This window comes from Somniosus microcephalus, chromosome 21, assembly GCF_052327205.1.
Source record: "Somniosus microcephalus isolate GS21.2 chromosome 21, FLI_Smic_1.0, whole genome shotgun sequence".
NCBI classification, from domain to species: Eukaryota; Metazoa; Chordata; class Chondrichthyes; order Squaliformes; family Somniosidae; genus Somniosus; species Somniosus microcephalus.
The window spans coordinates 40,660,254-40,686,787 of NC_141007.1; the positions used below are offsets into that span (position 1 = coordinate 40,660,254).

The 26,534-nt window shown below is 44.9% G+C and overlaps 1 protein-coding gene across 6 annotated transcripts in view; it reads right to left on the reverse strand.

The window, feature by feature from the left end:
- Nucleotides 1-26,534, reverse strand: part of LOC147102724 (testis-expressed protein 47-like) — a 63,407-nt gene that overhangs the window by 13,498 nt on the left and 23,375 nt on the right. For all 6 annotated transcript variants that reach the window (XR_015073075.1, XM_085963470.1, XM_085963475.1 and 3 more), the window contains exon 4: nucleotides 10,622-10,683. Coding sequence is in view for 5 of the 6 variants with exons in the window: in XM_085963470.1 (XP_085819596.1) it covers nucleotides 10,622-10,683 (62 nt within the window). In the remaining variant the exon portion in view is untranslated. The remainder of the gene's footprint in view (nucleotides 1-10,621; nucleotides 10,684-26,534) is intronic.

Sequence of the window (26,534 nt, forward strand, 5' to 3'; positions counted from 1 at the left end):
CCACGGTTGGGGAAATCACGGCCAAAGATTCGAGTTTAAGGTGGTGATTTTTCCACACTTGGTTTGCATATTTCTCTCTCTCTCTCTCTCTCGCATGCACAACACACTCTTCTGTCGGAACGTGATAATGTAGGGGGCGAATTTCCGATTTTCACGATGGTTCTCCAATTTATTCGCTGTAACATAGTTTATGCCATTTTTCTGAGGTTTTGATGGGTTTTCATCAAAGTTATGGTGGACGAGCGAGAAAATTCCTTGGAAATTCACCCCACTGATGTTTATTAACTGTCCAGGAATTTCTTGGGGGGAACCTTCCGTTCGGCTACCATAACTTCAGCGGACGATTTGTTGGGAACCACAGATTCATGCATAAACAGGGTTTCTGCCGCTCTTGTGTTTTTAGATTCTCGCTGGGAATTCCCACAGGGATTCTCCCAATCTGTCACCGTAACTTTGGCAGAACATCAGCCGAAATCCCGTTAATGCATTTACCAGGATGTCCGCCAAAGTTATGGTGGTCTATCGGAAGAACCCTCAATGAAATTCCCAGAGTCTATATCTAGTGACTTTGGATGGATAGCCATGCCTGAGCAAAGGGAGGTCCTACTGGCCTGGGAAGTTGCCATATGCAGTTTAGACTGGATGCGGGGCAATGCAGGAGGTAATACTACAGCCTGACCTAACTGCTACTGGCTATTTTATATGCTATATATGTTGAGAACTCCAGAATTTGTGCAATGTGGTCACAAAACATTTATCAAAATCTTTCATTTGCTGATCAAATTTCCAAAAGTTCAATGAAAAGGCATTTTACACACAGGTATTTCTCAATTTATTTTCTGAAGTCTTTTGATCCCTTGGGAATGTTGGCAGGATTAGGGTTTGTTACAAATACTAAATTATCTATGTAGTGTATGTACCTTGAAGAAGGAACTATATTCTGCAGCCCCTGTATACTGCAGTACCAGTAGTGACCACCCCTGTATATAAGCCTGTGTAGTAACTTTGTATAGTAGTTCCAGTTTTGTCTCCATTCAGTAAACACCTGTTATAACCAACTCCTGCAGTCCGTGTCTCAATTACACACGGACGTTACATTGGCGACGAACAGATCCGAACTTACCTACAGTTCTGCACCACCTCACGGGGATTCATCCCTGAAGCGAATTTATTAGAGGTCGAAGCCAGAAGGAAGAAATCCAAAAAGAAAAAGAAAAGCAAACAGAAGAAACGGGCGTCGACCGTGGGCAACTGCCCTCTGATTCATCGAATTTGAAGATTTGCAGGAGAGGCTGTCGAGAGCTGGGCTTGGTTATCCAGTCTATGGTGTTCCAGCTAATCGGGCTGGTGGCAGGTAGTACACTGATCCTTCCTGGGCTGCGGCGGGCTAGAGCTCGGTCGGGTGGCTTTTCAACGGGGCCGAGCGGCGTTGTCGGGAAGAGGAGAGAGAGTGAGAGGGTGGAGCACACAGGGCGCGGCCGGTGCTACGAAGCTGGGCAGCGTACAGACCCGAGAAGAGGGAGGGAAGTGTCCCATAGGGTCTGCTCTGACGACGGGAACAGTAATTAAAATTAAGAAATTAAAAGCGCAGAAAGCTGCAAGGAGCTGCAGTTTGCCACGGGGACCGTGGAGAGCGGCGTTGGCAGCAGCGTGGGGGGAAGTGCGCGAAGACCATAGGGCGTCGCCATCAAGGCATAAAAACGCCAGCAACAGCGCTGGCAGCAGCGGAAAAGACAGAAAGCGCGGGAGGCGCCATCTTAATCCAGCGGGGAAGAAGGCAAAGCACAGGAGGCGCCATTTTGTTCAATCGGGGAAGAAGGCAAAGCGCGGGAGGCGCCATCTTAGATCTCCAAGATGCCGAAGACTGGCAATATCACTGCCTTCGATAATGCAATAGAAGACTGGACCACGTATGTGGAAAGAGTCGAAGTGTATTGCAAGGCAAATGAAGTAGCTGATGAGAAAAAGGCATCGGTACTACTAAACTTAATGGGCGCAAGAACGTACGGCCTATTGCGGAACCTGATCACTCCAGTCAAACCGATGGAGAAGAGTTTTAACAAAATTGTTCATATCCTACAGGAACACCTAAATCCTACACCGCTGCTGATAGCAGAAAGATTTAAATTCCACAAGAGAAATCAGCATAAAGATGAGAGCAATGCTGATTACCTTACGGAACTATGCAAGCTATCAAAGCACTGCCAGTTCGGAGCAGGACTGGCAGATACCCTGCGGGACAAATTTGTCTGTGGACTCCTGAGTGAAGGAACCCAGAAGAGGTTACTCTCAGAGAAAGAGCTGACGCTAGATAAGGCTTTCAGCGTGGCAGTATCGTACGAAGCAGCAGCAAGGGGAGCTGCGGAAATACAGCAAAAGCCACAGGAATACGGCACCCATGAAATGACACGGGGATTTGAAAAATGTTATCGCTGCGGCAGAACAACCCATGACCAGAAGGACTGCTGGCCTAAGGACAAAACATGCAGGCAATGCGGAAAGATGGGACACATTGCACGAGTTTGCAGGTCCGGGAAGAAGACTAATGACAACAAAAAGACTACTAAGGAAAAGTACAGGAAAGTACAAAAGATGACGGACAGTAGTTCCGAAGACCAGAAGAGCGATAGTGAATCCGGGAACAAGAGACTAAGCTGTCTCAAACTATACAACGTAATCACAAAAGAGGATCACCGAACCATTTGGGTCACCCTCACGATAGCAGGGTCCCAAGTCAAAATGGAATTGGATACAGGATCAGCTCTGACCATCATGAATCGACGAGACTACGAGCGGCTATTCTCACACATACCCTTGAAAGACACATCCATTGTCTTGAAGACATATACGGGGCAGAAAGTATACCCCAGAGGGAAAATAAGGGTGCCTGTCGAATACAACGGCAAGGAAATACAGAAATTGTATCTGTACATACTGCAAGATGGTGGACCACCGTTATTGGGACGTGAATGGATCAGAAAGATAAGTTTAGACTGGCACTCCATTCAGGCACTGACTGTGGCTGGTAAAAAGGATGACGACGTCACACCTGGACGATTGTCAAAAACCTTGGCTAACGCTAAAGGGGTATTTCAACAAGAACTGGGAACTCTTAAAGGCGTAACTGCCTCGATAAAAATAGAAGAGAATGCAATTCCCAAGTTTTTCAAAGCAAGACCGGTACCGTATGCAATTCATCCAGCCGTCGAGGCAGAGCTAGAGAATCTGAAGAATGCAGGCGTGTTAACTAAGGTAGACTGGAGCGAGTGGGCGACACCCATCATTCCTGTCATGAAGAAAACGTTAAACAATAAGTCTGAGGAGCCAAGGAAGGTTCGCATCTGTGGGGACTTCAAGGTGACTGTGAACCCAGTCCTTCACACAGTACAGTATCCTCTTCCGAGGATAGAAGATATTTTCGCCTCACTATCTGGAGGGAAACGTTTTTACAAAAATTGACCTAGCGCAAGCATATTTGCAGATGGAGGTTGAAGAATCCTCTAGGAAATATCTCACGATAAACACTCACAAAGGTCTTTACCAGTATAATCGACTGGTATTTGGAGTTGCATCAGCTCCGGCTATATGGCAATGAGCGATGGAACAAGTCCTGCAAGGGATTCCGGGGACTCAGTGTTACTTGGACGACATCCTAGTGACAGGTGAAAATGACAGTGAACACCTTGCCAACCTAGAGTAGGTGCTCACTAGACTAAGAGAACATGGGCTACGAGCCAATCGCCCCAAGTGCGAGTTTTTTAAGAAACAAATATCGTATTGTGGCCACGTGATTGATGAAGAGGGGTTACATAAGTCCCCTGACAAAATTGAAGCGGTAGTTAAGGCTCCAACGCCTGAAAATGTGTCGCAACTGAGGTCATTCCTCGGATTGGTGAATTACTACCATAAGTTTTTGCCGAATTTGTCGACAATTCTGCACCCACTGAATGCCCTGCTACAAACTGGAGTAGCATGGAAATGGAGCGATGAATGTAAGCGGGCCTTTCAGAAGTGTAAAGGCCTGATCACTTCAAGAGAAGTATTGGCTCACTACAACCCATCACTACCGATAAGACTGGCGTGTGATGCGTCTCCCTACGGCGTTGGAGCGGTACTGTCACATAAATCCCTTAATGGTTCAGAGAGGCTGATAGCTTTTGCGTCACGCTCGTTAACTGCAGCCGAGCGTAACTACGCCAGATTGACAGAGAGGCCCTCAGGCTGGTGTGGGGGGTGAAGAAGTTCAATCACTACCTGCACGGACAGAAATTTACTCTACTAACTGATCATCAACCTCTTGTCTCCATTTTCAACCCTAAGAAGGGCGTCCCAATAATGACAGCACAACGGCTACAGAGGTGGTCCCTTTTCCTAGGGGCACACCAATGTGACATCGAGTACAAAGGAACTAAACAGCATGGGAATGCTGATGGATTGTCGTGCCTACCGTTGCTGACGGTGGAAGAAGCACCTGCAGTGGATCCTGTGGAGATATTCCACTTGACCATAGTCGAATGTCTACCTGTGACGAATGCAAACATAGAAAAGGAAACACAAAATGACCCAACACTCTCCAGGGTCTATGATTTAACGGTGAAGGGATGGCTGGCAACATGGCGAACCACTGTTGCCAGCATTCTCGCCGAGAAGAGAACAGCTGTCAGTGTGCCGAGGAACCTTGATGTGTGGATCCAGAGTAGTAATTCCACCCAAATTGAAGGATAGAGTGCTCAATGAGCTTCATGAGGGTCATCTGGGAGGGGTAAAAATGAAGAACTTAGCCAGAGCGTTTGTGTGGTGGCCGGGAATCGATAGAGAAATCGAAGAGATGACCAAGAGCTGTAGAGGATGCCAGAAGGTCCAAAACGCCCGACCACAAGCCCCTCTACATCCATGGGAGTGGCCCTCGTCTCCGTGGCAAAGGGTACACATTGATTTTGCTGGTCCATTTATGGACTCGATGTTTTTAATTGCGGTGGATGCACATTCAAAGTGGCCAGAGGTAATAAAAATGTCCTCAACCACCACAGAAGAAACTATCACAGTCTTACGAAGCATATTCGCCAGAAATGGGCTGCCTGGACAGATTTGCTCCGACAATGGACCACAGTTTGTGTCTGAAGAGTTCCGGAGGTTCTTAAAGAACAATGGTGTTAAGCATTACACATCCGCCCCATATCATCCAGCCACCAATGGATTGGCTGAGAGGTTCGTTCAAACATTCAAGAAGGCTATCAAGGCAATGTGTAATGAAGACATACCCCTACAACACAAGGTGGATGACTTCTTGTTTGCCTACCGGAATGCGACACATGCGGTTGCCAACCAAACTCCAGCCATGATGTTCTTTAATCGAAGACTAAGATGCCGCTTGGATTTGGTTAAGCCAAACATCAGAAGAGATGTGGAGAACAGACAGTTTCAGAATATGAATGAAAGGCCAACCAGGAGTTTCAAGATAGGTCAACCAGTTTTGGCCCGGGACTACCGCACAGAGAAATGGCAGCCAGGAACGATCTGCACACGGCAAGGACCTCTAATGTATACCGTGGACGTTGGAGAGAGCATTGTAAGACGCCATGCTGACCAAATTCTAGAGTCACTGGAAAACGTCAAATCTACACCACGATCCTATACACCTGGTGATGAAACCGAAGTACCAATTGCATCTACCTCAGAATCGGTGATATTGGAAGCAGACGAACCAAACAACGACGTTGATCCCGAATCAACTTTGCCAGAAGAACCTGATACCCCAAAGAGGCGTTATCCAGACAGAATCAGGAAGCCTCCTCAAAGACTGAATTTATAATTGATTAACTTCAGCTAATGTATATAGCAACTGTAATTGTAAATATGTTATTTAATTATTAATCGAATGTTATGTACTGTTTAGCTAAAAGGGGAGGAATTGTAGTGTATGTACCTTGAAGAAGGAACTATATTCTGCAGCCCCTGTATACTGCAGTACCAGTAGTGACCACCCCTGTATATAAGCCTGTGTAGTAACTTTGTATAGTAGTTCCAGTTTTGTCTCCATTCAGTAAACACCTGTTATAACCAACTTCTGCAGTCCGTGTCTCAATTACACACGGATGTTACAATCTATTCTCTGCAAATTAAATGATTCCATGTAGGCACGGTTGCTGCTAAAATAGGGCTATCTATAGAATTATCTGCTTCAGCAGTTATTATGACCAGTACTTTAATTGTAGAGACTCACTGGGGGGAATTTTCTGGGGGGTCAGCGGGCGTGATTGGTGGCGGGTCGGGTGGGAAAGTGTTTTTTTTGACAGTGGGTCGGGACCCCGCTGTCAACCCACTGCCACGCGCCTTTCCCAAATGTCAGGTCTGCCAGCGCTGAGCAGACCCAACATGCAGCAATGGGGGAGGCATTTAAAATCATTAGTGGCTTGTTTACAGCCATTTAACAATGCTTTTTTCCCAGCTTTTTGAATTTGACAGGTCGCCCACCAGTTTCCCGCTGTGCCTAGACCTCGTCAGTGAGGCTGAAGCGGGAGGTCATTTGGCATTGTTCCAGCTGATGAGTTGACAGCTTCAAATGTCAAGTCAAAGCTCCCAGCTGATTCAGATATCTTCCCTTAGCCACTAGCTTCTCTAAACTGCATTTTCACTCCAGATTCAGAATGCTGCAAGTCTTTACACAAGTCTCCATCCAGTCTGGCCTCATTACCTCTCCCACCATTGACAGATCGCTTCTGTCATCTCGACTTCACCTGCCATCTATTCCATCAGCATCGGTGCCCTTGAAACTCTCTCACCTTGGTTCTCAGAATCCCACCACAATCAGCCGCAACACCAGCAACACCAGGCACACCAGCAGCACCAACAACAACACCAACCTTCTTCACAATCAACTGAGGCTGCACAGGGTACAGGGCAACAGCACCCAACCACATTGCTGCCTGGGACTCCAGGGATGGCCTCACCAAGGCCACATTTACTTCACTTGATGCTGTACACATGATGCGCCAGGTTGGCACCACCCCACACCAACACCATAAAGCATCCCTACAATGCCGAAGCCATTCCTATCACACACATCACCATTGCTGGGGTTACCATTATGTCTCATCATTCACTGCAGCTCACTAAGCCACTTCCAAAGGTGCACAGAAATCTGTCCAAGAACACAAAGTGTTGAAAATAAAGGTTTCAATGTTTGACACCACATTAACAGAAACTTTACATGAACATTGCATAAAACACCCAAGAGCCTACCCTTGTGTGTTGTTCGTTGGTATGATTGGACTAGGCAGCGGGGCCAGGACCCGCCTCCGACGTCACCCGCCACGGACCCGCCGAGGTTGGTAAAATCCAGCCCTCGGAAACGCAATAGAACTAATTTGTTGAATGGATCTGGTCCCACTAAAACACTTTTTTTAAAGGATCTGCCCTCTTTGCTGTGAACCTGCTCTTTCCTTAATGCCAGCTATTTCTAATTCTTTCCAGAGCAGATGTCTCTTAAATGGCAAAAGATCACCAATGTTGTGCTACACTAAAAAACTGCTTTCCTCACTGGCTGTGTTCAAAGGATCTCATCCATTTGTAGAGAACACCACTGTCCTCAAAGCAGTTGGTGGTATTTGCTGCTGCCTTAGAATTCAGTTGTGACACATTCAACAGCAGAACAAAGATGAGGTTGGATGAGGAGATCTATACCTTGACATCATTTCATTAGTTGCTAAAAAGGATCAAAGAAAATGCCTCCTAAGGATTCATTTTCCAAAGATGCCATGAAATCCTGCTTTTGCTTTTCAGAGATACAAAGTGTAAATAACAAAGACATGTCTGGTTTGATTTCCATTGGCTGGTATTATCTCAATCTCTCTTAATATTAAATTGTGCGCTTTTCAAGGACCTAAACAGACTTTGAATCCTGAAATTATCAGCAACTTCTGAATATGGCTGTTATCTTGAATTATCTACTCTATGTAAACTTGAGGTCATCGCTCCCGGTTAAGCAGCGCCTCGATTTCAAAATTCTCATCCTTGTTTTCAAATCCCTCCATGGCCTCGCCCCTCCCTATCTCGGTAATCTCCTTCAGCCCCACAACCCCCCCCCCCCCGAGATATCTGCGCTCCTCTAATTCTGCCATCTTGAGCATCCTTGATTATAATCGCTCAACCATTGGTGGCCGTGCCTTCAGCTGCCTAGGCCCTAAGCTATGGAATTACCTCCCTAAACCTCTCTGCCTCACTACCTCTCTCTCTGCCTTTAAGAGGCTCCTTAAAACCTACCTCTTTGACGAAGCTTTTGGTCACCTGCCCTAAATTCTCCTTATGTGGCTCGGTGTCAATTTTTTTTTGTGTCTTATAATACTCCTGTGCAGCACTTTGGGACGTTTTACTACGTTAAAGGCGCTATATAAATACACGTTGTTGTTGTTGCATTTCGATATTTTTCTCTCAGATGATTTAAACTAAGCTGGCCTGAAACTCCAGGAACAGCAATATGAAACTGCAATACTCCGTCCCAGACATTTAAAACGGTGCAGCGCAAAATGAAAGGGGAGGGGAAAAAACTCACACAGACACGCAAGAGAAGAAATAGAAAGACCTGTAAAATGGAAGAAGTGATATTAGCATGAGACCAAAGGAGGCAGCATAATGAGAGAAATTGCAGTAATTTTTGAGACACAGAGGGCTGGGTTTTCAGTGTGCCGTGGAGTTGGGTTTGGAGGTGTGCGGGGGGTTAAATTCCCGAAATCGGGGGTCCCGACCCCATCCCGCCCCCAACCCGCCTCCATGCCAATTTCAAAGGAGGCGGGTACCCGCCCCGCACTGGGACCCGCCTACCCGAGGCGGGAAGGGATTAGTGCCAATTAACAGGTAGTTAACAGGCAGTTTTTAGCCTAATCCCTATTTTTAAGCTTGAACTGTGGGAATCCCGATGGCTCCAAACCACGGCAAGTTGGAGGAGTCAGGCCATCGGGTTAAAGGGCTTGGAGGGGTCAAGATGTCGGTGTTCAGGTGAGTGATGTGTGCAATAGTGCAAAGGTAAGTGTGTTTGGTGTGTGTAAAGTGTTTAAATAAGTTTTACATACATTTTCTTACCTTTTCAGCCTTCCTTCCTTTAGGTTCGGGGAGTCCCTCATCTCACCGGCACAGAATGCAGAATGGCTGCGATCTGTCAAAAGTGACAGCCTGCAGCTTTCTGTGCAGGAGAGATTTCTAACTGAGTCTGTGTAGAAGGACTCATGTTAGAAGTAAGACTGTCAGTGTTTGACAGCTTCAAACAGCTGTGAAACACTGATATTTCATCTGTCAAAACGTCTTGACAGATGAAATTTCAGTCTGTGACGTCACCTGCTGCTGGGTGGCCCTTAATTGGCCTGCTGAGCCCGCTGGGCGGGCTCAACAAGGTCAATCAAGTTAAAATCACATGGATTGGCCGCATCTCGATGGAGGCGGGACTACAACCCCGAAAGTTGTAGTCCCGCCTCCAACCCGACTCCTGAATGAAAACCCAGCCCAGAGAATGTATAAATCAGGAGGTGGGGGATAAGATAGGTGGAAATGGAAGCACGAAAAACTGGCAAAGTGGAGAAGGCCCCAGGAGCCTGATGCCAGGCTGATGCCAGGTTGACGCCAAGCGTGCAGATGACTCGGCCAGTATAGTGTCCCGATAGCCCAAGTACCAACCCATCCTGCCTGCCCCTCAGGTAGCACCAGCACAACCACTCAACTTCGCCAGTACTTGCTGAAGAGAAAGTGGGAGCCACGTTAAGGACAATATTAAGGCAAATGGGCTGCAAAGTACCTAGTAGAAAGAGAAGGCGCTGTTCTTCGATCTTGCATTGAGGATCACTGGAACAGTGCAGAAGTCTAAAGACAGAGAGTTCAGAGGGGGAGTGGTACAAGGAATTGAAGTGGCAAACTACAAGGAGCTCGGGATTTCAGTTGTGGAGAGAACAGAGATGTCCAGCAAAACAGTCATCTAATCTGCATTTGGCCTCCCAGTCTAGAGGAGATCGCACACTGAGCAGTGAATGCAGCATACAGGAAACTTTCGATTTACCGGCACCTAAATAACCGGAAATCTCGGTTAACCGGCAAAATTCAGGAGTAGGTTCAGGTAACTTTTATTACTTGCCTTCCTCCATCTGTTGCTGTGCAAGGGTGTGGCTGCAGCTGTTGCTAAACTACAGAGACACTTGCAACTTGTGGCCATTGTTCTGAACCTGTTGTTAAGCAACAGGGTTTGTTGCTTTATGCGGAGCTCTCAGCTCCGTATCTTTTACTATAGCTTTCAGTTATCCAGAATTTTTGATGAACCGGCACCACGTCGGTCCCGTCCGTGCCGGATAAAAAAAAGTTTCCTGTACTAGGTGGGAGGAAGTGCTCGTAAACTATTAACTCAACTGGAAGAAGTGTTTGAGGCCCTGGATAGTGGTGTGGAAAGAGGTAAATGGTCAGGTGTTGCACATTAAGGTGCCTGGGGAAGGAGAGCAGGTGGTAGGGGTGGTTAGAGGGTGAACCAAGGTGTCACAGAGGGAACAGTCCCTTCAGGAAGCTGAGAGAGGAGGGGAAGATGTGACTCAGAATTCAAAGAGCTGAATTTTTCCATAGTGGTACAGAGTAATAATTACAGCCTTACCTTTCTTGTAGCTGCATGTCTATTAGGTCCTGGATCACTGAATATAGCACATCACTGGAAGACTGTGAGTAAAGGGAAAGGGTCAATGAAATGCATTTTGCATTCAGGCTTTCTGATTTTATTTCCATGAGGGCACGTTATGTGGATAGCTGGTAGTTTTTTTGTAAAGAAAGTTTCTCCAAGAACTGACCTTATCTGCCATGGTGGAAACAAGGACAGCTTTCCCAGGGTGACAGTACTTGGCTCAACATGTAGTCATTGGCAAACAGTCCAGTTCATCCAAAATGAGTAGCTCAGCTTACTTCCAGCCCAACGGCTGCTGAATGAATGCCACTGGAGCTTGGTTTCACTCTGGCACAGAGCAAATTAGTAAGCACTTCAGTGATATGGGACCAGCAACGACGGGCCCTGTGCCAGTATGGCTGGTATTTGACCTGTATTTATGGTCACAATTTTTTTTTTCAGTGAGAGTACGCTTCACTTCCCCCCCACCCACCTTGTTATTTTCTTTAATTCTCCTCTTGTCTCCCTAGGCCATGCACAAACTATAGCTAGAGAAGCAGTGACTTGCTTTCCGACATATGTCATTGCCTTTCTTCAATCCACTGCTAAAGTAAGTCAGTGGCCCAGTAATGAATCTTTCCTCTTTACGGGTAGGAAGGCATCCGGGCTTTAGCATCTTCCCAAATTGGCACGAATGTGCACCAGTGGAAATAGAAAGGATCTCTAGGGGTTGAGTTTCCTCTAGGTCGCGCTGTTATTTCCAGCCCCAATTCGCTCAAAATCGGCCAAACCAGCACAAGGGTTGGCAGAATTTCAAGTGCTAATTATGTCCAGCACAAGTCGGGTTACCGCGATTTTCTGCACTAGTTTAAAAAACAACACGCTAGTAGTCGGCTTCGCCCACAAAACCTGTCATGCCTCCGATCAAAATAATCACCATTGCGAGTTTCCGCTAATTGCGCCTGTTGGTGCGACTTCAAGGAGGCTCTTAAAATTAAGCTGGATCTTTTGGGCGCAAGGACAATAATAGGCATGTTTTAAAAGCTTATGGATATAATTTTTTTAAATTTACAATAAACTCTTGTTTAAACGGCACTTAACCATCCGGAATTCTTTAATAACCGGCAAAATAGATAACTGGTAATCTTGCCGAATCCATCCATTTTTCGTTTTTCTGAGTCCGAGTTTCCTGCGGTGGCCGAGTTAGTCCGTGGCTTTTATTTTTTTTGTGTTAAAAATGGCCTACCTCTCTGTTATTTGGAATTTTTCATCAACCGGCACCATCCCGGTCCCGTTGGTGCCGGATACGAAAGAGTTTACTGTACTAAGAAATTGACTACTGTACCCTGACGTAAGAAAACTACTCGGCACTTGGTCTAAGCGTTAAACAAAGCTTTAATCAACTGTGTTACAACATGGAGGTCTAGTTGTGTCCTTCACTAGTTCCTGTTAAAAATGTCCTGCGCAAGCTGGGCCCGTGCCCGAGTATTTATACTCTCCCTGGACAGCGCCACCCGCAGGCCGCTCAGTATTATTTCATAAGTCTTTCTTTCATGAATGACTGATTCATGTCATACCCCAATATAATGAGCAAATGGTTCTATATAGTTTTTTCATTTTCAGTTATTTAATATTGGGTTACTTACAGGTGGTGAACTAGACACTGATTAAAAATGCTTATTTTTTTTGTGTTAAATCCATTTTCAGCTTAATCAAACTGCATCAAGTTACTACTCTTAAATATATCTACGAATATTTTAAAAGTAAAATTCTTTTTTAAATGATGTTCTGTGAAACGGCTTGGGATGCAAAATGTCCCAAGGCGCTACAACAGGAGTGATTATCAAACAAAATTTGATATCGAGCCACATCAGGAGATATTAGGACAGACGACGAAAAGCTTTGTCAAAGAGGTAGGTTTTAAGGAGCGTCTTAAACGAGGAGAGAGAGGTAGAGAGGTGGCGAGGTTCAGGGAGTGAATTCTGCAGCTTAGGGCCTAGGCAGCTGAAGACACGCCTGCTAATGGTGGGCATTTCTGCATATTCTAAACCTTAAAAGTAAGGTAAGAGGTAGGTATTCAGTACACCAATAAAGGAAAATATGATACAGGAGACATACAAAAGAGAGGAGTTAGGGGGAGGAGATATTTACAGAAAGAGTGAGACAGAAACCATTAGGAAAAATAGTTGGAGTGATACAGACACTACAGAAGATTAACTAAAATACATTGTGCGTTACATGTTATAACACTCCTGTCATTATAAGATAGCCTACTGTAGTGATACCACAGGAGATTCACTACATTATATACACACACTCGCTTCTCTCTGGGCAGCCTATGATTTCGGGGAATCTGAAGGAGGGAAGAAGCACTGTTATGTCCCCTATGAGACTTTTAGTATTGTGTTTTGTCTCCCCCTAGTGGTTTTACTACTTACCTCCTTATTGTTGATTTATGTCATGTGACATGATGAGAAAGTGAAAGTAAAACACAACCACGAGGGAGCCCAGAATTCATGGCTGGTGATGTATACAGTATCTAACGCCATCCTTCTCAGTTTCCCCCTTTGATTGGCATTGTCTGTAAGTAGCCTTTTATCAGATGTCTTTATGTTTGATCTATGTCACCATTTCTTGATATTTGTGGCCAGATGAGTTAAAATATTGCACTTTGTGGAGTTTCCATGTGGCTGGCTATTAGTCTTTCCCCTGGCATTCATGTGTTAGACCTTTGATTGTTGTATCAGATTTACCTCAAATTGTAATAGAACCATTGAGTTATAGTGGTAACGTTTCATTCTACTATCCTAGGTTTATTTTGTGTATTCAAATCGTGATTGTAATACCAATCGGCCTTATTTGATGTTGTAATTTCTTGCTCTCTTTGTAGTTTCACCCTGTGTCATTAAACTGGATAAAAAAGTAACAACGCCTCCTGTTTGGTGATGAGGGTTTAGCTGTCTGTCGAATCATAGTCGTGAGGAGGACAGAACAAGTACCTAACTGCACCCCAACCCCCAAAGAAAACACAATCATAGTGGAGGAACTTAGATAATAATGTGTGTTTTGCTGTCCTAACCTTAACAGTTGTACTTGCTTTGTGTGTGATTGGATGCTGCTTATTCCAAAATATTTAAACTGGATAAGTAGAAATGAACTTGACATGACTCAGCCACACAGAACCTCTGTTATTAGCATAGCCCAAAATTAGCACAAAGTGCAACTTGCATTGTGTGAAAGCAGTCTGTTACATTTCAGCAGTGTTAATACAACTGTACAGTGTGATGCACAAAATACATTCAGCTATATTGTTAGGAGATTCATTAATCAATACCAGACACCTTAAAGGTCAACCTTTTTGATGAATGCTTTCCACTCAAAGGTGAGTTGCGTTAAAGCAAGTCGTATTTAAGAGCATGTACATTCTTCACCCTCTGATTCATTTCCACAGTGTTTATTACCTGCAGATCACTTTGTACTGTTTTGTGCTATGATTTAGCAACCAAGAATAACCTAAATACAATAGAAAAAATTGAAAATGGATTGACAGCATGTTGATAAAATCTCACTCAGTGCAAAAGGTTGGCTGGTGTTAGCTCTGGAAAAACCCATTCTGGGACCAGAGCGTGTTCTTCTGCTGTGGGTGGATGTGCATTTTTTGACAGAATGGAGAATTACTTTTGGCCTATGGCAAGCCAGACCAGGACGTGCTTGATATTTCTCCATATAAACCTTCCATATAAATGTTTCAAACAAGATTACAGTGTGTTATTTCTAAGTGGAAACACCAAACCACAAGGCCTATCAAATGCTGGTCCCTTCAGAATCTTATACAACTACAAAGCTAGGCTGGCTTTTGGAAACAGGATTACACAGTCAGGCAGGCAGCAAAGTGCAGCAAAAAGGTTGAAAAGACGTGAGACTGCAAGGTAAGAGGTTCTGCCCTGGCCTATAGAACAGGATACAGTGAGCTAATTCTGCTTAAGTTAAGTAAGATGGCCCACTGGATTGAGGGGGTAGTATCGCATGCTCTTTTTGTATCATTGCGCAAATGTAAGTTGAACTATCTATCTTCTGCTTGGTACATTTACCTTACTGTGGAGTAATGCCATTTATGATTGAAACCAAATTTCACCCTATCTTATGTTAACTCGATCCGCCTTAGCATAGATACAAGAAGTACACGTGCAAAAGGTTTTCCAGTTTAGGTCACAGAGGGGTTCTGTTGTTCACACCCTGGGTTAAGCTAAGTAGATATAGGACAGGGTGAGTCAACTCCATAAAAATAAGACACACAGACTGCCTACAGGAATATCTGATGCCAGTGTACCCAAGAAGATATCTACGGCAGACTAGAATTCATAGCAGTCAAAGAAAGCAAGTATAAACACCTGTACAAACTAGCAAGGTCAGGACAGCAGTTGATGGCAGTAAGATTGTTGCTGATCAGCTATTTTATTTGGGGAACTCCATTAAGGGGAAATAAAATGAGAGGAAGACACTCAATTGGTATTCTGTTCAATTTATATTCAGATTGAAAGGGAGTATCATTCCAATTAGTGGTGAACCAGCTTGTCTCCAACCCTATTATAGGACATGATTTATCATATCTGGTCTTTGTATTTCGAAACAGATGAACGGTGTGCTTAGCTTTGTCAACTGTCAAATATTTCCCACAAATGTTTCTCATCTCTGTTTTGTTTGTATACTCCCTCCCCCCAACTCTCTAACTTTAAAGTAGCTACTTTCTCCCAACCCTTTGAAGCTGCATAACTGGTCACCTGAAGTGGCTTTTCCTTTGATGTTTTTTGGCACAGTCTTCTTCTCTTCCCCATGCCTCACCCCACCGAACAGCCAGCTGGTACACTGGCACTACCTTATATGGGTATCACATCTTTCAGACACGGGGGGGAATTTGAACCTGAAAAAACGGGTGGGTTGGGGGCTGGTGGGGAAGTTAAAGAATTAGAAATCAAAATCCCAACCCCAACCCACTGCCAACCCCGCCCACTTTCGGCTTTTAACCAGGCAGTGGGGGGCGCGGGTGGGGAGGGGGGCAGGCAGCCAACCCACTGCCGGAAGGCAGGTTGGTATTTTAATTATTTTAATGAGGCCCTGAAGCCTCTGATTTAAGCTGCTGTGCAGGTTTTACTGTGGCCTGGCCAGGGATCCTGGGCCTCAGGACTCCTGGCAGCTGCAGCGAGGTGAGGGCAGCCTCAGGAAGCAATCCTTGTGGGCCGGGAGGAGCAGGAGTGCTTAGTAGGAGAATATTTTGTATTTGTTATTTTTGAAGGCTAAGCACTTGCTATTAGAATTAGTCTAAGCCAGTATTTAATCTGTGGCTTCATTATTAGATGTAATATCATCTTTGAATTGGATTATTTGTTTGGTTGTACACTCATAACTCCATATCAAGAAGTGCAACTGTCAGTGAACATGAAGGATGAAGAAAATTCATTTACTTCCATATTTTGTAACATCTCAATGTTTCAGACACAGAAGCCGCGATTTCCCCTACCTCGTCGGATCCGTGGCGGGTTCTGACCTTGCTACCGGCTCCAGCCTGCTGTCCAAAGTGAATTTACGTTGATTGGGCTTGTTAAGCCCGCCCAGCACGTTTGCCGGCCAATTGAAGGAAGCAGGTTTGATGACGTAATTTGATGACGTGTCATCAGCGGGTTTCCTTAAAGGGACCATGTGCAAATTTATTTTGCCAGTTGTGCTGTCGGTGTTCTACAGCATTGAGGTGCTGCAAACACTGGCAAGCACTGCAGAGGTGCATGGCTGCACCCAGGCTCTACCATGACTTCCTCCATCTGCTTAGGGAGGGAGTCACAACACGCAGGGAGGTCCTCTTCCCTTCCAATGGGCGGAAGTGACCTCCCCAGGAGACCAACGCAGCCTGGTTACACATTGCACAGGAGGACACAAGTAGCGATGTCATCAGGGGGACCAGGCTGCAGTGGCGCAAACCTTTCAATGATCTCAGTAGATCATGAAACGTTACTGCAAAGCCACACTCAACCTCGTCCTGCTGTGCCTCTCATCACATCCCCATCACTCTGCCTTCCCTGCCCTTCTCCTGCACATCCTTACTCACACCAACTTACCTTGCACCTCCACCCATCGCTCTCTATCTACATTATCACCTCCCCATCTAACTAGCCACCCCTCACACTCACCCTCATCCTAGTCCAATCATACCAACTGACAACACACAAGGGTAGGCACATGTGTGTTTTAGCCAATCACAGAAATCACAGAAACCACACAGTGCAGATAGAGGCCATTTCGGCCCATCGAGCCTGCACTGACACATATCCCACCCGATCCCCGTAACCCCTACACCAACACATATCCCACCCTATCCCCGTAACCCCACGTATTTAATCCCGCTAACACTAAGGGTCAATTTATCATAGCCAATCAACCTAACCCGCACATCTTTGGACTGTGGGAGGAAACCGGAGCACCCGGAGTAAACCCACGCAAACACGGGGAGAATGTGCAAACTCCACACAGACAGTCGCCCGAGGCCGGATTCGAACCCGGGTCCCTGGCGCTGTGAGGCAACAGTGCTAACCACTATGCCACCATGCTGCCCTATGCCCCAATGTTCATGTGAAGTTTCTGTTAATGTGCTGTCAAACATTGAAATCTTTATTTTCAACACTTTGCGTTCTTGGACAGATTTCTGTGCACCTTTGGAAGTGGCTTAGTGAGTTGCATTGAATGGTGAGACATAACAGTACCCCCCGCAATGATGATGAGCGTGAAAGGAATGGCTTGAGCATTGTAGGGATGCTTTATGGTGTTGGTGTGGGGAGGTGCCAACCTGGCGCATCATGTGGCAGCCAGGGTGTACAGCGTCAAGTGAAGTAAATCTGGCTATGGTGAGGCCATCCCTGGCCTCCCGGGCAGCAATGTGCTCAGGTGCTGATGGCCTGTGTCCTGTACAGCATTAGTTGATTGCGGAGAAGGTTGGTGTTGTTGTTGGTGCTGCTGGTGTGCCTGGTGCTGCTGGTATTGGGGCTGATCGTGGTGGGATTCTGAGGACCAAGGTTAGATAATTTCAAGGGCACCGATGCTGATGTAATAGATGGCAGGTGAAGTTGACATGACAGAAGTGATCTGTCAATGGTGAGTGAGGTTGTTCCAATGAGGTGACACTGGATAGAGAGTTTGCTCAATCTGTCTTCCAAATGCAGTAAGCAACAGTTTCTGAGCTTGGAAAGTGAACAGCAGTGAGATGCGAGCTTTTATAGCACATTTGCTGCTTTCAAGTAAAGAGATCATTTCATGGTAACACAACTCCCGATCTCCTTACCTGACGTGATCCCCAAGCTGCATGGAACCCATGGGCGACCTCGTAAAATGTTACAGTGAGCTCAAAATTAACAGGCTGTTAACAAGGTCATAATGACCTAAATTGCCTCCCCGCCGCTTGTTGTCATGTCTGTTCAGCGCTGACAGACCTGACATCTGGGAAAGTAGCGTGGCGTTCCTGACCCGCTGTCAAAAAAAACATTTCCCACCCGACTCGCCACCAAACCCGCCCGCTGACCCCCCAAAAAAGTCCCCCCAAAGTGTTGAAGTTTTAAATGGAGAATGGGTCAGGGAAATAATTTTTTTAATCTACAATTGTAGGGCTGCAATAATCCAATATGTCTCTATTACAATGTCAGTAATGCAGAAAAGAATGGATATTACGTAGAAGGAAGTGACTGCAAAAAATTTATCTAATTGAAGGGGCCGATAAGTTCCTTAAATGTAAGAACAAAGCTTGAATTGTTAGGAAGTACTGCCTGAACCTGAACGGCAAGATTACATTACAGCTATGAAATTGTTCCCTGGCATGTGATTTGTTTGTAATTTAATGTTAACTTGGTTTTGGACCGGTTTCTGAGCTGGTGGAAGTCCTCAGTGCTAAATGTATTGTCGGTGTGGCCCATGTTCGGTGACCTTGGCTCGAACATGCTGAAATGAATAGGCACCATGCGTACTCGCAGCATACAATGGTGCACCTCCATGAATGTACCAAGGAATAGAAACATAGAAGATAGGAGCAGGAGTAGGCCATTCGGCCCCTCGAGCCTGCTCCGCCATTTAATGAGATCATGGCTGATCATTCAAATTCAGTACCCTGTCACTGCCTTCTCCCCATATCCCTTGATCCCTTTAGCCTTAAGAAATATATCTAACTTCTTCTTGAATATACTTAATGAATTGGCCTCAACTGCCTTTTGTGGTAGAGAATTCCACAGGTTCACCACTCTCTGGGTGAAGAAATTCCTCCTCATCTCTGTCCTAAATGGCTCACCCCTTATCCTTAGACTGTGACCCCTGGTTCTGGACTCCCCTGCCATCGGGAACATCCTTCCTGCATCTAGTCTGTCTAGTCCTGTTAGAATTTTATAAGTTTCAATGAGATCCCCTCTCATTCTTCTATACTCCAGCGAATATAAGCCCAATCGACCCAATCTCTCCTCATACGTCATTCCTGTCATCCCAGGTATCAGTCTGGTGAATCTTCGCTGCACTCCCTCCATGGCAAGAACATCCTTCCTCAGATAAGGAGACCAAAATTGCACAGAATACTCGAGGTGTGGTCTCACTAAGGCCCTGTACAACTGCAGCAAGACATCCTTGCTCCTGTACGCGAATCCTCTCACTATGAAGGCCAACATACCATTTGCCTTCTTAACCGCCTGCTGTATCTGCATGCTTACCTTCAGCGACTGGTGCACAAGGACACCCAGGTCTCGTTGCACTTCCCCTTCTCCCAATCTATTGCCATTCAGATAATAATCTGCCTTCCTGTTTCTGCCACCAAAGTGGATAACCTCGCATTTATCCACATTATACTGTATCTGCCATGCATCTGCCCAATCACCCAACCTGTCCAAATCATCCTGGAGTTTCTCGGCATCCTCCTCACAGCATACATGCCCACCCAGCTTTGTGTCGTCTGCAAACTTGGAGATATTACATTTAGTTCCCTCGTCTAGATCATTAATATATATTGTGAATAGTTGGGGTCCCAACACCGATCCCTGCGGTACCCCACTAGTCACTGCCTGCCACTCGGAAAAAGACCCTTTTATTCCAAATCTTTGCTTCCTGTCTGCCAACCAGTTCTCTATCCAAGTCAATACCTTACCCCCAATCCCATGTGCTTTAACTTTACATGCTAATCTCTTATGCGGGACCTTATCGAAAGCCTTCTGAAAGTCCAAATACACCACATCCACTGGTTCTCCCTTATCTATGCTACCAGGTATATCCTCAAAAAATTCCAGTAGATTAGTCACAGGGCACAGATTTATTCTCCTCATTTTCGCTCAAAGTAATTCCCAATCTCAGCCCTCCTATCTGGAGAGGCTTCATGGATGTAAGGTACCTTTCCAAAAGAAGTTACAGAGCTACAGTGACGGGGGAGGTGGGGCAGGCCTGTTATACAACCTCGTCTGTTAATCCTCTCCGAATGGGAGCTAACACTCTCTGGCAAAGGGCAGCACATGGTCTGCATGCAAAGTCTTACTTCAATATAAGTTAGCTGTAAATAAATAGTTGTGCCACTATTTAGCAGGATAGCATCAAAACTGCAATATTTCCACACGTTATTTGAACTATGCTTAGTTTGTGACCATACACTGAGAGTGCTGCATGTCTCTCGGATGAAGCATTAAACTGAGGCTCCATTTGCCCTCTCAGGTGAACGTAAAAGAAATCCCTTAGCACTATTTTAAGAAGAACAGGGCAGTACTCCCACTGTTCTAACCAAAATTTATCCCTCAACCAACATGAGTAAAAAGAGGTTAACTGATTACTTGTCTCATTGCTGTCTTGCAGTGCTCTAATTGGCTGCTGCATTTGCCCACATTACAACAGTGACTACATTTAAAAAAAAATACAAAGTGAAGCACTTTGGGATGTTCTGAGGCCATGAGATATGTTCTATAAATGCATGTTTGTTTGTTTGTTCTTTCTTGGTGTGAATATCTGCTATTTTGTTTGATAATGCTCCTGTGAAGTGCCTTGGGATATTTGACTATGTTAAGAGTGCTAGTTGGTGTTGTTCTTGTTTGTGGTGAGCCAGAACAATTATTGTAAAGGGTCTATTGTTAAAAGATTTGAAAAACACAGTGAGCTAGATTGTAAAGACACTGGCCCCTGAAAAATTCCCCCCTGCGGGTCTCAGTGAGGTTCTTCAATCTGATTGGTTGAAGAGACACACTATTGCTTCCCCTAGTCACACAGGTGCCAGATCCCCTATAGAGAGCATCACGCTGAAAAGGATCTCTGAATACCATAAGTTGCCGCTCAAAAGCCCACAAAAAGTATCTGGGCAGCTGTAAGCGCGATGAACGATGAGCGTCATTCCTTCGCCGCCGACCGCAAAATCCGGGCCTTTGAAAGTAATGGTGAAGTCATTTTTCAGTGAAGAGCTTCTTGCAGAAAGAGGTTGCTTTTTTCCACAATAACAAATGACTCAACGGAAAAAATTTTAGATCTGACCGGTTTATGAAATGGATTGAGAGTAAAGGGAAGGTGTGAGCTAGGGTACAACCTGCAGGCGAAATGCTGTGGACTGGGTGGAGGCAATCAATACGGAATGATGATCCTGTGGCTGGAGGAAGAAAGGATGGAACTCGGGAAACAACACAAACACACATATGAAACAGCCCCGAAGGCCTAATTCTAGTTTAGCAATAGTTCAGCTTGCTATTGATAGAATTGGCCTGGGGGCAATAATCATTTCTGTACACTTGAACGCCAAATGGAGTACAGGTTATAATTCCTCTACTGAAAACATTACATTATGCACCTATCACCACCTCAAGGCGTGATTAGTGACAGAAGTGATGTCTGGACGTAAAAAGCTACCATTAATAAAAACCGTGGATTTGATCCTTCTCAGTAGCTGAAAATGAATGATATTTATTGAATGATGATCTTCTAAATGATATGAGAAGGGATTTTCCAATTTCAACTTTTTTGAAGGTGGCACGCTGTGCCACAGACTTTGTACCTGCATGCCCAGCTGACCCCAGTGCATCCTCAAGGTGAGCTCCCAAACTTTATTGGAACTCCTGCTGAGTGCTCGCTCAATAAGGAAGAGATTTCCAGTGCTGTTGCAGCTATTTAAAGAGGATTTATTTTTCAAATCTTGTACAGGGTCTGGACTTATTGCCAAACAATGTAGGAGTGGCAGGCAGGGACCTCACACTTCACAGATGCAGTTGGTGTACTTCTGCTTCTGGAAGTGGCCAAAAGGAAAATTGTCCTGTTCAACTGTCCAGCGCTCCTTCCCCACTGGGGAACGCTGCACACTGCATGGGAAAAGGTGATGGAAATGACCAATGGTGCGTCCAATACCCAGAGAATCTGGGAACAGTTGAGGAAACCATTTGCTAACCTGAGAAAATCTGTTTGGTAAGGCTACCCAGCATTTCTATATGCCAAGTAGATAAGCAAGGTATGCATGCTACAAAGTCTTTCCTCTCAAGCTGTTATCCCACAGCCAAATGCCAAGTGAAGTAAGATTTAAAAATGAGCGTAACAGGGCACGTTTAGTAGAACGCAATTGCGCAGCAAAATGTTTAAAGATGAAATGTACTAATTACTCGTATGTTTAATTGCAGAAATGACCATGCCAGTTTAGAGAGATGAACTTACAAAAAGAGACAATGACATAACCCTTTTCTGGAAAAACGAAACTTAGTAGTGGTCAAGAGAGAGAGGGTCTCGCTTCTCAGAAATCACATGACCTGATGACTCATTTCCAAGAAATCAGAGGGGCCACAGGCCCATACAGTGAAAAGTGAAACTTATGTTATTGGTTACCTTGTAGAAGTTAGGCACACCTAGTTAGTGATTAATGTATAGACTTTTAAATCGATTGGACCTCTGGAGTAGGAGGTCTCGGAATATGTGTATAACTGTGTAAACCTCAAGAGATTCGGTGGAGTTGGAGCCTTGTGTTGGGACGCAAGAGCCATAGCTCCCCAGGCCTGAATAAACCATTTTTACTTCAATTATTGGGTCTGTCTTTCTTACAACAAGCCAGTGTTGTCGACTTTGTATATCACTCAGTCCACACTTTGAGGGCTTACATCAATTGGCGACGAGGATGGGATGCGCGTTCTGAACCAGACTCTCAGACAGCGTTAACCTAGGACGGGTGAGTATGTTTTAATTACCACCTGTAAAATTAGGGGTTAATCGCTGGCGAGACGGTGAGTCAGAATCGACGTATAAAAGAACTATAAAAAGAAAGACACCCTTAATTGAAGGCGGTTAAAAAGATAGGGATAAGGTGTTCCCTAAGCCGTATAGCGGCAAACCGACAGGGGCGGAAAAACCCCAGGGAGGCAGAGAAGTCCTCATTTAGCCGTAGGTAGGCGAACCGACAGGGGCGGAAAAACCCCAGGGAGGCAGAGAAGTCCTCATTTAGCCGTAGGTAGGCGAACCGACAGGGGCGGAAAAACCCCAGGGAGGCAGAGAAGTCCTCATTTAGCCGTGGGTAGGCGAACCGACAGGGGCGGAAAAACCCCAGGGAGGCAGAGAAGTCCTCATTTAGCCGTGGGTAGGCGAACCGACAGGGGCGGAAAAACCCCGGGAGGCAGAGAAGTCCTCATTTAGCCGTGTGTAGGCGAACCGACAGGGGTGGAAAGACCCCTACCCCGGGGAGGCGGGAAATCCTCTTTATCCGTGAGACGGCGAAATCTCAACAATTGAATGAATGGGTGCACATTGGTGAGTGAATGAGATAAAACCCTACGGTCATAAAGAGGTTAGAACGGACAAGGGTGAGGTCTGTCCCCAGCACCTAGCCTGAGCCTGAATTAAGAGGACAGTAGTCCCACGTGACGGCCAGGATCAAGTAGGACGCCGGGAGCTACAGACCCCACAGTACCAAAACCTCGGGACTAAAGGGTTGGTGTGTGTCTAACGAAACGAAGTGACTAATAGAAAGCAAGAAACTAATGAAGGTGACGCTATAGGGGCGAACAACGTAGCGTACAAACCTAATTCCTCAACATCGTGAATTACGCGTGAAACATAGCAGTTAGTTATGACTAAGAGGGTGGAAGAAGAATCCTCAAGGGACCTGGATTCTATAACCCGACTCCTGGAAAATAAAAAGAAACAGTGCAGAGAGCCAAAGGCTTGGTGGGGAGGAGCTAAAGATAAAGAGGCAACAGATAATGTAAGGAATTGAAACAGAAGGGAGAGATAAAGAAGGAAAAAGATCTAATTTGCAGGCGAACCAATTTGAAACCCCAGCAAAAAAAAAACAAACAAACAGGGATTTGGAAACTAGGGAAAGCTGTTGAGTCAGATTTAAAAAGGAAGGAAAAGATAAACTTAAAGCTTTACCAACATGGAAGTTATTAGCATCTGTACCAAGACAAGTAAAACACGAGATTTGCTGAGTGAAAGGAACCTTAGACATATGCTGAAATTACAGTTTGTATAAAAATGTGTGAGTGTGGATGTTTTCCTGATTAGGAATGTTTAAGAGGATTCAATATTCCTTTGTCTGAAAATCTGTCCGTTAAGAAAAAGAACTGTCTGCTGTGTGTTGTAGCTCCACCCACTTCTCTGTGTTAAAGTAAAAGCATTTAACCCCTTTGTCTTGTCGGGGATTTTGGAAGTTTAAGAATGTGCAAATAAGATTGTGCCCTCAGAATGAAAAAAACCTATTACAATTTAAGTTAAGCTGGAGTGTAAAAACTGAGAAGAGCAACAAAAAGTTTGTTTAATGAAAGATTAAGTTTCAGTCTAAGATCTAACCTTGAAGTTATGAGGTAAATTAACCTATTAAAACCAGACTTTCACTGTGGCCACAGTGAAATTCTGGTTGATGTAAATTGGTGTAGTCCGAATTGAATAAGATAACTCCACTCCGCAAGAATATCTGATAGCGGCAGGTCCCTCTACAATATTTAATTGACTATGGTACTGGAAGCCTTATAGAAGGCGGGACTAGAGTTAAACCTTAGAAAGGTATAGGTAGGGAAGGATGAAGTAGTCGACCTAGGATACATAGTGACACAAGGGAAGAGACAAATGCCCAAAAACAGATGGGAGGGGCATTAGGACTGGCTGCGTGCTTTGATTGCTCGCAAGCTTCTAGGGATGGCAGCAGGAAGGGACCGCGCCAGAGAGGGGAGGGGGATCCGAGGATGTTTGTTGATGCATTGGTAGGGGGCCGACAGGGCAAAATGTTAATAGACACAGGAGCCATAATCTCATTGACAGACTTACCCTTGCCCCGAACGAAACTTTCAGTTAGTATAGCAGGAATCGGTGGACGAAGAATCAGGGCTTATAAGAGCGAAACAGTCTTACTAGAAATTGGATGTATAATAATACCTACACAGTTGTGGGTATGCGAGAACACCGAAGGAACAATCCTAGGGATAGATATACTGCGAGAAGTAGGAGCTTTAGTCGACCCTAAAGCAAATGAAGTGTACTGGCCCCCAGATTATAAGTCAAACAAACAGGCAGGCCCGGGAAACAAAGTAGAAATGGCCCAGCCTATACAGGATTTGATCAAAGGGGGGTAGCCAAAGGAAAATGTGTAAACCTATATAGATAGTCGGAATGCCTTTGGGGTGGTGTCTGATTACATGATAGCGGGAGTAGGCAGGGATATATGACACCAGGAGAAGACCCGTAAGAGACAAGAATATAACCAAGGAATTAGTAGGAACCTCTCTCTCCTACCCAAAGAGTGCATAATAATAAATTAAAGCACACAAGAGGATGGGCAGCTAAACGAGCAATTGAGAGAGAGAATCTGACCAATGAAGCCCAAATGTTCATGTTGAATCAAAGTGTGAAACCACAACTGTCTTTCAGTCAGGGATGTTTTTTGGGTTGCGTGAAGTGACGCAATAATGTTTAGCTCCACCTTCAAAAGCCTGCGAAGGAGTTAACCCTTTCCACTGACAGCTGTTTGAGTTCACCAAGCAACAACTTCAGTATTACTGAATAGAATTTAAAGATATTGGACATTATTAAATTTAAGTTTCTTAATGTTAAGCTGATATTTCCCCACAGTGATAGAAGGAAAATTAGGATTTGATAAATGGAAGTTATCTTATAAACTAATTGCAGCACCGTCTCAAACGGCCGGGAGACTGCTGGGGAGGCTGTCCTGTTACCCAAAGATAAATCTGGACAGATAGTTAGAGACATGAGGCCAAAGGCCAACAGATTATACGGGATCGAGAACAGGATACACGGGACGACCAGAAGGAGGTCTTAGCAATAGATAGCAAAGTGATAGCAGAAATAATACCAGCCAAACCAGGGCTAGCACCCAGATGGTCAGGACTTTATGAAGTATTAATGAATAATGACACGTGCTCATGTAGATGGGTCTGGAACGGGTAAAGGAAGGTAGAAACACTGGACCCAGTTAAAAATATATAAGAAAGACAATGAGTAAACCAGAGATGGTGCCCTTTTTGACAGAGTGAGGAGTATACTAGAAGATATAAAGAATGGGAAGGGGAGTTACTACATATATCAATGATAGGGCTGTGTATGATGATATTATATGCCATAGTTTGCATCTTCAGGTATGTCTGGGGACAGAGCCACAGAACAAGAAATGAACCAGATGTACAGCATTTTGAACTGATAAAATGTATAAGAGCAGAATAATTCTAACTGGCTGGTGACGACCAGCCCCCTTTTTGTAATTACAGGAACATTGGACGTCCGGAATGAGATGGAGCGTCCTCGCCTTGATTCTAGGGATAAATATAAGTATTGCCATTATCGAGGGGGATTAGTAATAAGGAGAACACAGGATGAGGTGTATTCTAGTGTAGCACATAGAGTTACTAAGCTTGCCATTAATATGAGTACTTTTGAGATACAAAACAAA